Here is a 12,819-nt window from a genome sequence, read left to right as displayed (position 1 = left end):
CACTTGCTGGAACGATGATACCCAACAAGTGCTAGCAAACACTAACAAAGGACAAAGCGGTGGCATGTGGTGGCAGCGCAGCTTGTAGGCACTAGGCTCGCTTATGGACTCCACGACTCGCGGCATTGGGCGGCCCATGTGGCTGTTTGCAGTTTATTGAGACCGCGTTTCGGTGCTTGCGTCTCCCTAATATACTTACAACCATAATTTCGGGCCTAGTTGTCCATGAAACTTGGTTACATTGAAATTTTTAAAAACGGGACTTCGTTAGACAGAGGTTAAAAATACATGGTGTGCATACACCTGACAATTAAAGCGGAGAGTTGGGCGAGTTGGTTGCTGCTGACTAATGAACTCACACTTCTAGCGAACTTTAGCACAGGACGAAGAAAGAAAAGACGAAACACATGCTAGCGTGTGTTTCGTCTTTTCTTTTTTTGTCCTGTGCCAAAGTTCGCTAGAAGTATGAGTGCATACACTTGATATTCGAAAAAATTATGTGGTTTGTTACATCGGGTGTATCGTTACATCGAGGTTCGACTGTACTACTTATTTTGAGAAAAGAAGCCATAGTCGGTCAGCTTTGTCTGCTGCACACGAAGCTGGCGCACATCTTTTTCAGGAGTATCTATTGGTGCTCCACCGAGCTGGGTGAAAGGTCCTTGGCGGAAATGTAGTCCTTGAGGGACTGTGTCATGCATTGCACCTGCTGTGAAGACACTACAGTAGAATCTCGATGATACGATTCTGGGTGATACGAATTTCGGGATGATACGAATTTCTGAAAAGTCCCGGCAAAATTGCATTGTTTGCAATGGGAAAAATTTCGGCTGTTACGAACGGACCTGCGTGGCCCGGCGGATGATACGAACGAGCCGGCGAGGCGCCCGACTGCCGAACAAGCAAGTGACGGCTCTCTCTCCCCATTTGTCACTCTTCTTTCTCCAGAAACGGCCGGGCTGTTATTTTCTGCTCGCGAAAACGCGCCCCACACGCCCCATGCGCGCCGCGAAACCCCTCGCACGCTGCGCGCGCCACGGCCGGCGGCGGCAACATGGCGGCGGCTTCGGCCGCGAAGTGGCACGGCCGCTTGTGCGACTGCTTCTAGCCACTCTTTAAAATGCCGCTCAAGGCAGACACGAAGTTTCTTGTGCAGTAAAGGAGCTGATAATGTTGGCGAAAACGGTACTATAAAACACCATCCGCGCCGCTAGTGAAAGCGCCCATAAAATATCTGCCGGAGTGCTAAGCCTAAACATCTCGGGTGGAGCCAGCGGGCTGTCTCTAGCGTTTCGCAAGTCGTCAGCGTCTTTTTCTGACCGAGGTAGGAGATACCGCGGGCGCGAAATCGTCAATGCGGCCTTGAAAATACAGCGCGCGCAAAGCCGAGGCGTGCGAATCGCGTGCAAAAACGCACCATGCGGTTCACGCTTGACTTGCGGCGTGTAGCGAGCTTGGACACCGGGAGTGAGGAGACAAGCGCGAAGCTAGGCGAAGCGTTACGCGCTCCAGAAAGGACTGCTTTGTGACGTGGGGGTTTAAAAAACGCAGAAAAAATCATGGATTTGTTCACGCGAAAAAAAGAAAAGAAATAAACGAAAACTTTTTTCAGCGCTCAATTTTTTGGTCTGTGTTGGTTCATACGAATTTCGGATGATACGAATATTTTTCGCGGTCCCGCGAGATTCGTATCATCGAGATTCTACTGTACCTGGGTAGGTTGCGCGACTGCGTCGTCACAGTCGTCACTGTCATCGCTGTCCGCAGCGCGTATCCACGCAACAATAGCCTCTTCAGTGAGGCACTCCGACATTTTCAAGACATCGGCCCTGACGTCCCTTCCGTGGAAAAACGGAGGCTGTTGAACAGGCACCCAGTCAAATTCTAAGTGGTGCACACACATGACGACAAACAAATGCACGAGCGAGCAGACGTTGGAACAATGCCAAAGCACGTGCGCCGGGAGGGGTTCGGAAGGAAAACTGCTCCCCTCCTCCCCTCGCTTTCTCTTATGTGGCACAGTCGACTCATTTTCTGAGGGGTGGAAGGGATGCAAGGCACATCATGGCTAGTAACGGTGTGGAGAGACAGCAGCAGCTTGCATTTTTGATGCATGTTGCAACTGGATTTGATCGTTATACAGTCTACGCCCGTTACAATGGACCCTCTTAATCCGGAAAAAAACGTCCGCTGTATCCGGAGTATGCAGTATCCGAACGAGAGGAGGGGAGGGGGGGGGGGTGACCTTTCTACACGCCTGCAGCACCTTTTCACAGCGTTCACGCGGGAGAAAGAATAACCTAAAAACCCTGTTTCCGAAGCTTCGCATCGGCACTTGGAAAAGGCTTATCCCATGCAGTCGAGTGCGTAAAAATGCACGATAAGCTGGGCAAATAAAGCAAGAATAAAACTAGGAGCAATTATTAACCTGCTATAAAAATAAGTCGTGGCCAGCAGAATTGGCTAGCCTATTTTAAAACCCTTCGTGATAAGGCAGGTTTACCCAAAACCGTTCTCAAACAATTCACATCACTGCCTGACGTTTCCCCAAGGCAGCTTCCGCATTTTTTTATAATTATAGTCCGGTATGTAATTAAAACAGCTAAACAGCTGATACAAAATAATCTGATGGACAGCTGTAAAATCGAAAGTTCTACCAGTTGGACTGCGCACGGCCAACACAATGGATTGCACACAATGGATGGGAGCCAACCTCCTACTTTAGGCATTTCTTACCTTTTTCACCAAACGGAATGAGAACGATGCATGCTTGGGAATAATAAATGGCAAAAAATGAAGAATCTGAGTTCTTTATTACATGAGAAAACTGTGAAGAGGGCAGACTTGACTCCGAGTGCGCCACTTTGCGTATTCGAAAGCACTGTGGTTCAGTCTCACCGGAGTCGTGTTTATCGGCAGCGGCCTTGTTCTTGACGGCCGAGCAGGCCGTCTGCTAAGATAGGCCTATACTTCTGGTGATGTTGGCCTGTCTTACCCCATGTTCGACAGCATTTATGACTCTTAATTTATCTGACAGTGAATTCACCTACCCTGCCACTCATGCACCTGGTCGCACAAAATAAAAAAGGCCACTGGCACTGACTTGGCTTGGCTGCGCCAACGGCCTGGCTGCAAGCAATGTTGCCAGTCATAACAGTTTTCTTGCCAAACTAAACAAAGAAGAAGCGTATCGGGTGCCGGCCCCACAGAAGTCTGCTATAAACATTCAGACGAAACAATTTTTGCCTAAAATTTAGTCTGTTGTAGCCGATAGTCTACTATAGCTGGGTCCGTTATGAGCGGAGTGAACTCCGCTTAAAATGCATGGGGACCAAATAATCCAACAGAAATGGTCTGTTGTGGCCGGATCCGCTGTAACGAGCGTAGACTGTATTGGATATTGCGGCTCAGGAGCATTGTAATAAACGATTTATCGTACCGTAGAAAGTATGCAATAATAGACGGTGCCATAGTTGTTCATCGTTAAATCTGATATAATGTTATGAACGGTATCATTATAAGGGGGCTCGACTGTGATGCGTACAAAATTCCATGCACATCAGAATCTAGTGCGAGCTGAAACCAAGCCAGTGGTTGCGTATCATCATGATCATCATCATAGTGCGGCACCCATAGTTGCACCTGCTCACGATCAGAGCATCAAAGATTGCACAGCCTATGGCAGATAAAGAATTCACACAGAGTTTATCTACTTGTGCAGAACAAAATCATGCACGGTAACATGCACACAACATTGACGGCAGAAAAGAGTTGTCTTTCCAGTGGGTGCGCGCATGTCATCTGCAAGGTGCTGTGGTCATCTCCAGCCTGCTTGAAGGGCTCTGGGGTGCCGACTGAGTGTCTTCTGTGCCAATCAAAAGTTTAAGGAAATCTTTGCCGACAGCATGCACCCCTGCTTTGCCCCAGCCTCGTGCTTGGCGACACCGCTTTCCTCTAGCGGCGAAAGAGCGGCTCTAATGCGGTGGCAGGCAGTACGCCCCATGAAGGTGGTTGTTTACCAGCTTTTATGGCCCCTTCGGTGGCCATAAAGGTTGCAGTGATTATGATCCCATGCTAGTTTACATGCAGTAAACTTTCTAGAAACGTTCACGTAGAAGTCACACCTCTGTGTAAGATTGCACCAACAGTAAAAAATGCGCAACTGATACACCAGGAAATACTGTAGGCGTTTAACTTTAAATTGAATTCTTAGTGCAGTCATTACTTGATTTGTACCCGTAACTGAAATATTGATGCGTCCCTACTATTTGTGCCACCTGGGGAGGAATCTTTGAATTGTTGCGATTCTCTGACTAAATTATGGAGGCTGTTGTTTGATGAGAGAATAACATGCAGCTTTTTTTTTCTTTCTTTTTTGCCATATAGTGGGGCTTTTTGTGGAAGTGCTTTTTTTGTGCTGTGTTAGTCCTCTCACTGTACCAACAGGCGATGCAGTTGTCGATTTTTTGTTCTGATTGTCAGTGACCTCTTCATCATTAACTGGAGAATGCATTTTTGAAGTCATGATATAGTTTTCTCGAAATGCCGACTAAAGAATAGCGATCAGGTAACCCTATTTTATGGCATATGACACAGCCTTGGGAATATCCATCATGGCAGAGATACATGAGCTTTTCCAAGCTTTGGTCATCTGGTGTAAAATTCTATGTACAAAGTGGGGGCCACATTGTATTGTGCCACATTTATAGTTCAGAGCGCATGTTTACCTGTTTGCTGCTGTGTCAGTAAATGGGTCAAAACTCTGGCAACACTGTTCCCACTGAAATTAGCAATAACTGGAATTTGTGATAACGCATTCGCTAAATGGCTTCACCACGAAATGTCGATGCCACCTTAGAGAAAAATGTAAGCAAAAAGTTTTCTTAGTGGCCATCCTTCAGGCGTTATGGATTGAGGTTTCACTGGCTCGAAATGTGGAATAAGCCCACCATGGTGGCTCAGTGGCTACTTGGCGTTGTGCTGCTGAGCCCAAGGACACAAGTTCAATCCTGTCCACGGAGGCTGCTTTTCAGGGGGAGGTGAAAAGCGAAAAGTGTGGAGATGTGGGTGCATGTTAAAGGGACGGACCACCAATTTTTGTCGCGTACCTGTCCTCTGGCTCGTATGAAAGCCAGTGTTTTATATAGCCAAGTAACAATAGGCAATTTATAAGTGAATTGGCACAAATAATTTCAATTTGGTGCTAAAATTTCCAAAATCTGAAGGGTGGCAGCTCGTAGTGTAGAAACTTGACACTACAATGTGTGTTTCCATTCACATGACCTGCAAATGTTGCAGCTACTGAAACTGCTCAAACGTTCAATCACTTATTGAAAACCTTTTAACGTAAGTTTAAATTGTAGACGTATTTTTAAACATTCTTTTGAAAATTTTAAGACACGCCACCTGCCGCCGCTGGGTTGCTCTCAGTGTGGCTTGCTGAACCTCCATGCCCAGAATCAATGGCAGGGATCAGTAAACAGACAGTGGTCAGTGAAGGAGCTTTGACGATTCTGCCCACGTCAGGGGCGTTTCTTGTGCTGAAATATTTGTTTTTGTTTTCCAAAACGCCAACGGCAGTTTAAAGAAAGAAAAAAAATGGATGCGCCCGGGCAGATCCAAACTGCTGACCTCCACAACATGAAGCCCGCATTCTACCTATATCTTCCATCTCAACAAATTGGCGTCGTCGTGCAAAAAAAAAAAGCAAGTAAAAAACAACACATAAAGGAATGAGAAAGCCTGCAATTTGTAATTTTATGGCTGGAGACAAGTTTTTAAATACCGCTTTTCATCTTGCATACAGACAAAAGTATGTTCCTGCGCTACTGTATGTCACGGTTGCCAGCATTATTTTTGGGAGGACACGTACGGTGCGTAGATCTAAAAATTTCGATCTTCTAGGGCGTTATAAGTAAAACCATTTCGTGCTAAGGTGTTTTAGGGGATGCTTTTTCATTTGGAATAGAAAACATATACTCGACAAAAATGTGTTGTCTGTTCCTTTAAAGGTGCACAGGTGATGGAAATTGATTGATTGTAGGGTTTAACGCACCGATGCAACACAGGCGGTGAGGCGCGCCGTAGTGGAGGGCTCCGGAATAATTTTGACCACCTGGGGATCTTTAATGTGCACCGAAATCTCGAACGCACAGGCGTTTTTGCTTTTCGCCTCCATCAGAAAAACGGCCACAGCGGCCGGGAACCGAAAAGTGGTGGAAATTATTCCGGTGCCCCCACTATGGCGCGCCGCACAGCCCGGGTGTTGCTTCGGTGTGTTAAACTCCGTAATCTGAATCTGAAAATGTGAGACGGCAAGAGGCTGACAGGGTGACCTCTCTCCTCTCCTGCGAGCTGTCATTGTTGAGTTTAGGGTGTGTATTCCTGGTCGGGGTTGTGGACAGCCTGTGCTCACGTGTGCCCATGGTGCAGGGCGGGAGCTGGGCCAGCTGGACGAGCGGCTGGTGAGGCTGCTGGCCTGGCAGCGGCTCCAGCAGCTGCTGGGCTCACCACCCGCCGCCACCACCCAGTCCTTGTCCACCCACGGTGAGCCAGTGAACCCTCCTCCTCCTTCAAACCACTCGCCTAGAGGAGGAGCACGGCATCGCATGCTTGGCGTCTTTCTGACTGCTCCTTATTACAGCAGGCTGTTCTTACCTGGCATACATGGGCTGTTTCTTTTTCAGTTTTAACACCAGAGCTGCTTATTAAGCTTGAGCTTGGTCCATCTCTGTATGCCAAAAAACAAACAAACAAACAAAAAAATTTGCCGAGCACACGTGAGCGTACACCTACACCAGAGCTGCTTAAGCTTGAGTTTGGTTCATCTCCATTTGCCAAAAAACAAACAAACGAACGAAAAACAAAAAAATTTACCAAGCGCACGTGTGCGTACACCTCCTTTGAAGTGCCCGGCATCATCCAACTCGGCCTGGGCCATCGTCAAGGCACTGGGAATCGATCAAGATGCGGAAACTGTGCCCCAACAACATTTTTGCCGTAATGAATGCGCCTCTGTTCTGTTAGTTCGTAGAGTGTAAAAAACATAGGAAGATCCTTGAAGCCCATACAACTCAACACTAGCGCTAATGCGATCCGTATTTCGGTGTACAACTCTTCGGCCGTTCGCGTTGGTGACAATTTGTTTCCCGGAGTTGCAAACTGCATATTCATGTGTGACCAGCAACGCTTGGAGAAATCATAAGTTCAGTTAAGAGCAGAAGAGGAGTTACGGAAGGTTTATTGGGCAATAAAGAGTGAATATCGACCAAAGGTCTTCGCGTACAACATTAAAAAAAAGTACAGCAAACACTATTCCCGCAGGGCGAAATCGCAGTGGCAGCCAGAACAGTGCTGCTGCCATATGTCAGCTATGGTGGGGGCTTCTTCGAACCTTACTGAGTAACTGTTATTCAAGGAATGTGTAGTTAACCAGCCAGGAATTCTTGAAATCAGGTAGAAAACATTGATGTGACACAAAGGGTGGGTCTCAGTCTAGTATACAGGGATTTTCCTCAGATCGCTCAGTGGACTAAAGCCTTGCGCTTACTCAATCCACGTTGCATCGGGGGTTGAAATCCCAGCAGGGTGTTTCCTTTTCTTTTCTTTTTTGTTTTGTGTAGTTTTTTAAGTGTCATGGTTTGCGTATCATATTCGCGAATCCAAAACAAAACTTTTTGTTTGAGCTGTGGAACTGCCATAATAAACGTCGATGCATCGTTGAAGTCAGTGGCAGGATTTGTTCAGTTTTAAAGTCACGGTTTTTATATATAAAAAGGAATTGTTCTTTCAGAGGAAGAAATACTGGTGTGTGTATTTTGAAAAATTGTAATGTCTTTGACAAACATTAAAGACACATGTCTTTAAATTGACTAGACACATGGTAGGCTTGGCTGGGAGGTAGAGCAGGAGGGGGGAATATAGGGCCGAGGCCGGCAACCAAACCCTCCACGTATTGCAATTGGCAGCCCTGGGCACGTAACAAAATGAATAAAAGGGGCTCCAAGCCATTAGGGGAAAAAGCAAGGGTGGAATGATTGTTTTGTGCAATCATATGCACAGTCGAACAAAGAGGCAGGCGCAGCCCCAAAACTCGTACTACTTTTCCGAGATAGCTGGTACCGTATTTATTCAAATCTAGGCCGGCCCCGATTCTAAGCCGACCCCCGAAAGTCCGAAGCCACAAAAAAAAAAAAAAAAACCTTCCCTCGAATGTAGGCCGAACAAAAAGGTGAGGTCAGCATTCACAAAAAGAAAAAACGTTTATTGAACATGAAGATGCGGTGCTCAATCTGAGTCATCATCGCTGCTAGCCTCTGAATGCCATCCTCGTTGCGGTGCACGCAAATATCCTCTCCCGTTGTGTCCTCCAACGACGGACATTTTTTCCATCCACGCCGAAGTCCCGCCCGGCTTGAACGTTCGTCGACAACTGCGCGGCTAAAACAACTTTTCTTTTAAGAGCGGCACTATAATGGCACTGCTTGTTAGGTGCCATTGCGCTGTCAAAACCAAACGCCACACCGCATGCGGACCATTCCATGACGCAGGCCACTATCCGCACAGTTCAAAATGGCGGCATCGCCCCCGGCTACTGGCTCGTCTAGTAATGGCTACAATACTTTCTTTTCTGGGTGGCGCTAGCTGCGCGCCACTTCCCTCAATTTCACTTGGAAAATGGCGCGTATTTCAAAATCCTCGAATCTAAGCCGACCCTGGAGTTTGATATATCAGTATTTCAAAAAAACTATCGGCTTAGATTCGAATAAATGCAGTAATATCGGTTATGGTGTACTTGCAGGGTGTCTAGCGACCGGGAAAACCGGGAAAAGTCAGGGAATTGTCAGGGAATTTTTTAATCAAGTAGTACCAGTCAGGGAAAACCACTTTGGGGCCAGCCCACACAGTTTTAGAATAGGGGAAACCAGTGTTGGAGGCCCCCAAGAAGTTACCGAACACAACACGTTCGCGCGCGACGAAAGCGTGAACCGCATGAAATGCTTTTTGGTTTTTCTGCAAGGGAAAACGCGGCGCATACGCCCGAGGCGCGCTGATGCCGCCGCGCAAACTACCCGCACGGTGCGTGCCGAGCGGTAGGCGTTGGCAACATGGCGGCAGCACCGGCCGCGGAGTCGTGCGGTACGTAGCTCCAACGGCCGCTTCTAACCGCTCTTTAAAATGCTACTCAAGGCACAAACGCACTTGCTTGTGCAGGAAAGGAACCACCGCAGGCACGAAATCGTCGACGCGGCCGTGAAAATACCGCGCACGAATCGCGTGCAGAAACTCGCCGTGCGGTTCACGCAGCTGGCTTAGGTTGCTGGGTGCATTTGCGGCAGAGGGATGTCTAGGTGGTGCCCAAATCGCACGCAAAACGGGCTTTTTTTTAGCGAATTTTAAAAGGCAGTGCTTTTTGGGAGGTAATCTTGAAAGAACTTCCCTATGACATCAGGAGCCAGAATTACATAATCAAAAAGGAACATGGTTTAGCGCGAACCCAGTGAACCGCATGGGGTGATTTCTGCTCGCGAAAACGCGCCGCGCACGTCACAGGCGCGCTGACGCCGCGGAACTAGAGTTCCTTTATATATAGCTATATATATAGCTTATATATACAGTCGAATCCCGCTACAACGAAATTGACGGGACGTGCGAAAAATTTCGTTGAAGCGAAAATTCGTTGAGGCGAAATCTGCCCCAACACACCACGGAAAGGCCAGAAAAATAGCCCCGTACGTTTCCACAACATTGGCAGCATAATACAATGTATAGAAAAAGGAGTGACGCGCCATAACTCATGTTTATTCGAATAACAAACATACCAATGGTTATCTGTTTTTTCACTACACCCAAAGAACGCGTTACGGAGGGGGGTGAAGAAATGCAGGCGCAAAACGTATCGCTGTACAACAAGGCGTGTCCACCGAGCTGATTACTTGCAGATACCTGCTAGGCCGTCGGAAGCCCCCCTCTCGCTTGTGGCAGGAGCAGTGCCGTTATCTTATCCGCCGACAGGGCACGGCAGCTACTGACCTTGGCAGGCAAGACGCGCGCACTTGCATTTAACATGACCGCGCGCTCGCGACTAAGATAGGATGACTAGGCTTCAAGACCAAACACGCAAACATGACTTTTGCTCTTGGCTATGAAGAATGGTTGAAGGAAAACGGCAAGGACAGCTGCTCACAACGCATACATGACGGCACCGCGCCAGCAGCGGAGCACATTCATGCAATTTCAACTGGATACGGATTGGCTGTAGCTCTGGGGCTCCGCCTTGGCGAAGCGGGCCTGTGCCTCGTGTTAAGACGGCCAGCCACATCGTTATCACCATCAAGCAATGGCGTGCGCCTGAGTTATTTTTTGTTTTGTTTTGGGTGGCGGTGTGGTCGCAACGCCCATGTTTTCGGTGAAACTAAGCGTCCTGAATGTATAAAAAGTTACAGATAGCTGGCGCTATGCTTATTTTATTGTAAAATAATTGTTCAAACCCAGCCCAAATCATCAAAAATTTCGTTGAAGTGAAAGCAAGCCTGACAAATGGTTCGTTGTGGCGAGGACTTTGTTGCATTGACTTCTATGGCTAGCTGACGGGGAATTGGAAATATTTCGTTGAAGCGGAAATTTCGTTGAAGCGGCGTTCGTTGTAGCGGGGTTCGACTGTATAGCTATATAGAGGAACTCTGCGCGGAACTGCCCGCCTGCTGCGCGGGGTGCTGCCGGCGGCGGCAACATGGCGGCGGCTTCGACCACGAAGTGGTGACGGGAGTTCGAGCGACCGCTTCTAAGCGCTCTCTATAAATGCCGCACAAGGCACGCACGAAGTTGCTTGTGAGGTAAAAGAGCTTATAATGTGGGAGAAAACGGTACTATAAAACATCATCCGCGCCGCTACTGAAAGGGCCCATGCAATACCTGCCGGCGTGGTAAGCCTTAACATCTCTGGCGGAGCCAGCCGGCTGCCTCGAGAGCTTCGAAACTGCCGCCATGAGGTGCGCGGCTCCCCATTGGCGCAAGTCGTCAGGCTCCTCCCACTGCCGCGCGCGACGCGCGTCATTTTCTGAGCGAGGCAGAAGCTGCCGCGCGCACGAATCGTCGACGCGGGCGTCAAAAAATCGCACGCACAACGCACCATGCGGTTCACGTCACATGTCAAACCAGGACAATCAAGAAAAAAAGCAAAAGGTGCTTGCTGAAGTGCAACTTGAAGCTTCTATCCCGCAAGATGAAATAAACTATCTGAAGCCGTAACTGAAGGCAAGCAAACCTCAAACAACAAACTGCAATTAATCAAAGTGGATTTTGAGAATTAGGGCACTTGCAACAAATGTGTTTTTCCGTATGATAGAATGTGTTTTCTCAACGCTTTTTATATGCTTCACGGACCGTTTCCACAAAATGGCGCGTGTTGTATTGGTCAGGGAATTTCAACTAAAATGGTCATGGAAAACCTGGAAAAGTCAGGGAAATTGAATTGGGCAATTTGCTAGACACCCTGACTTGTATAGTAGGTAGTTAATAAATGCAGCGATGCGTAGAAGTTTCCCGGAAAGTAATGGGAGGAAGAGTGGAATGCTCGACGCGCTCTACAAAAAGTACCTGCGGCTTTTTTGTTACGGTTATAAATGTTTAGAACCGATCGGAATAATGGAATGTAATACTACAACTGCCTGTAGATGAGCGCATGGCCTCACCACAACAAGACCAAGCTCGGCATTGGCGTGAACAAGCTGCCGGTTAGGCAATAAATAAACTGACATCAGTTCGGAATGCGAATTTTGGGTGACTTCATTTGCTTGCATATTTTAGACTCCCGTATGATGTACGAAGACTAGGGGTGTGCGAATATCAATTTTTTAATTTCGAAGCGAATTCGAATAATAAAAACAAAGTTCGAATCGAATCGAATATTTTTCGAATATTTTTCGAATACGAATACTTATTGTTTTTTGTAAAATTAAAGGGGCCCTGAAAGGCATTTTGAGCACACTAAATGAACTAGCGCAATCGCTAGATTGGGTCGCCAACGTCACCTGTGCCAAGTATTACTCTTTTACGCGCAGCGGAAAGCTCACACTTTTGTTGCAAAGTTTGTCGCTTTTTTCTCACCCTTTCCTTCGTGTTTTTGGACGCCGCCATCTTCACATGTCTACATCATCGATTCCCAGATGTTCGTCATGAGCTAGACATCCTGCTATTGGGCGGCTTTTTCACGCACTTCCGGCAAAGAGATGAGTCGTCTGCTCAGCGTCGGCTCGCCGGCTGATCTGCCAGCGGAGTGCCGGAGTGCTTTGACATTTTACGACAAACGAAACAAGAGTAAACAAACGCTTAACCGTTTGTATTGAATGCAACACGGCCATAACACGACGTGGATTTTATCTTACGTGAGTACGTACCATAAAGAAAGTCCCGTGACACTTCTTTGGTGCAATCGCAGAGAACGCCCTGAGCCGAATGCCCGGGTTTGACGCGTACATTTTATTCAACTTCAAAACAATCCAGAGATGCGTTTCGAACGAACGCAACGTCACAACATGCGTTGCAAGTCTGAACCGCGATTGACAGACGATGAGTTGCCTCCTCCTGCCCGTCGTAAATTCGGCACTCACCTCACACCCGGTTTGCGGGGACGAGCAGCAAGTCACAACTCTGGCGCGCAAGCGAGAAGGCTTTTAGCCAGGCACACTGCACATACCCATGCGAGGTTGAGTGGTACGTCGTTCGAGAAAGATAATCCAGACCATGGGAAGCACTATCCACCCGCAGAAGTACAATGTCGCATTTCATCGCGAAGCGAACGCGTCCACAACACACAGG

The 12,819-nt window shown here is 47.7% G+C and overlaps 1 protein-coding gene across 1 annotated transcript in view; it reads left to right on the top strand.

Moving 5' to 3' along the window:
- Positions 1-12,819, top strand: part of LOC144165237 (PHD finger protein 12) — a 55,379-nt gene that overhangs the window by 21,628 nt on the left and 20,932 nt on the right. Inside the window, exon 7 of the mRNA XM_077695367.1 lies at positions 6,433-6,546. Within this exon, the coding sequence (XP_077551493.1) occupies positions 6,433-6,546 (114 nt within the window). The remainder of the gene's footprint in view (positions 1-6,432; positions 6,547-12,819) is intronic.

Source organism: Haemaphysalis longicornis, unplaced genomic scaffold (assembly GCF_048455015.1).
Source record: "Haemaphysalis longicornis isolate Haplotype H1 unplaced genomic scaffold, Haemaphysalis longicornis Haplotype H1 scaffold_14, whole genome shotgun sequence".
Lineage (NCBI taxonomy): Eukaryota > Metazoa > Arthropoda > Arachnida > Ixodida > Ixodidae > Haemaphysalis > Haemaphysalis longicornis.
Note: the sequence above shows the minus strand (reverse complement) of the source record. Positions and strands in the feature narration are given on the sequence as shown.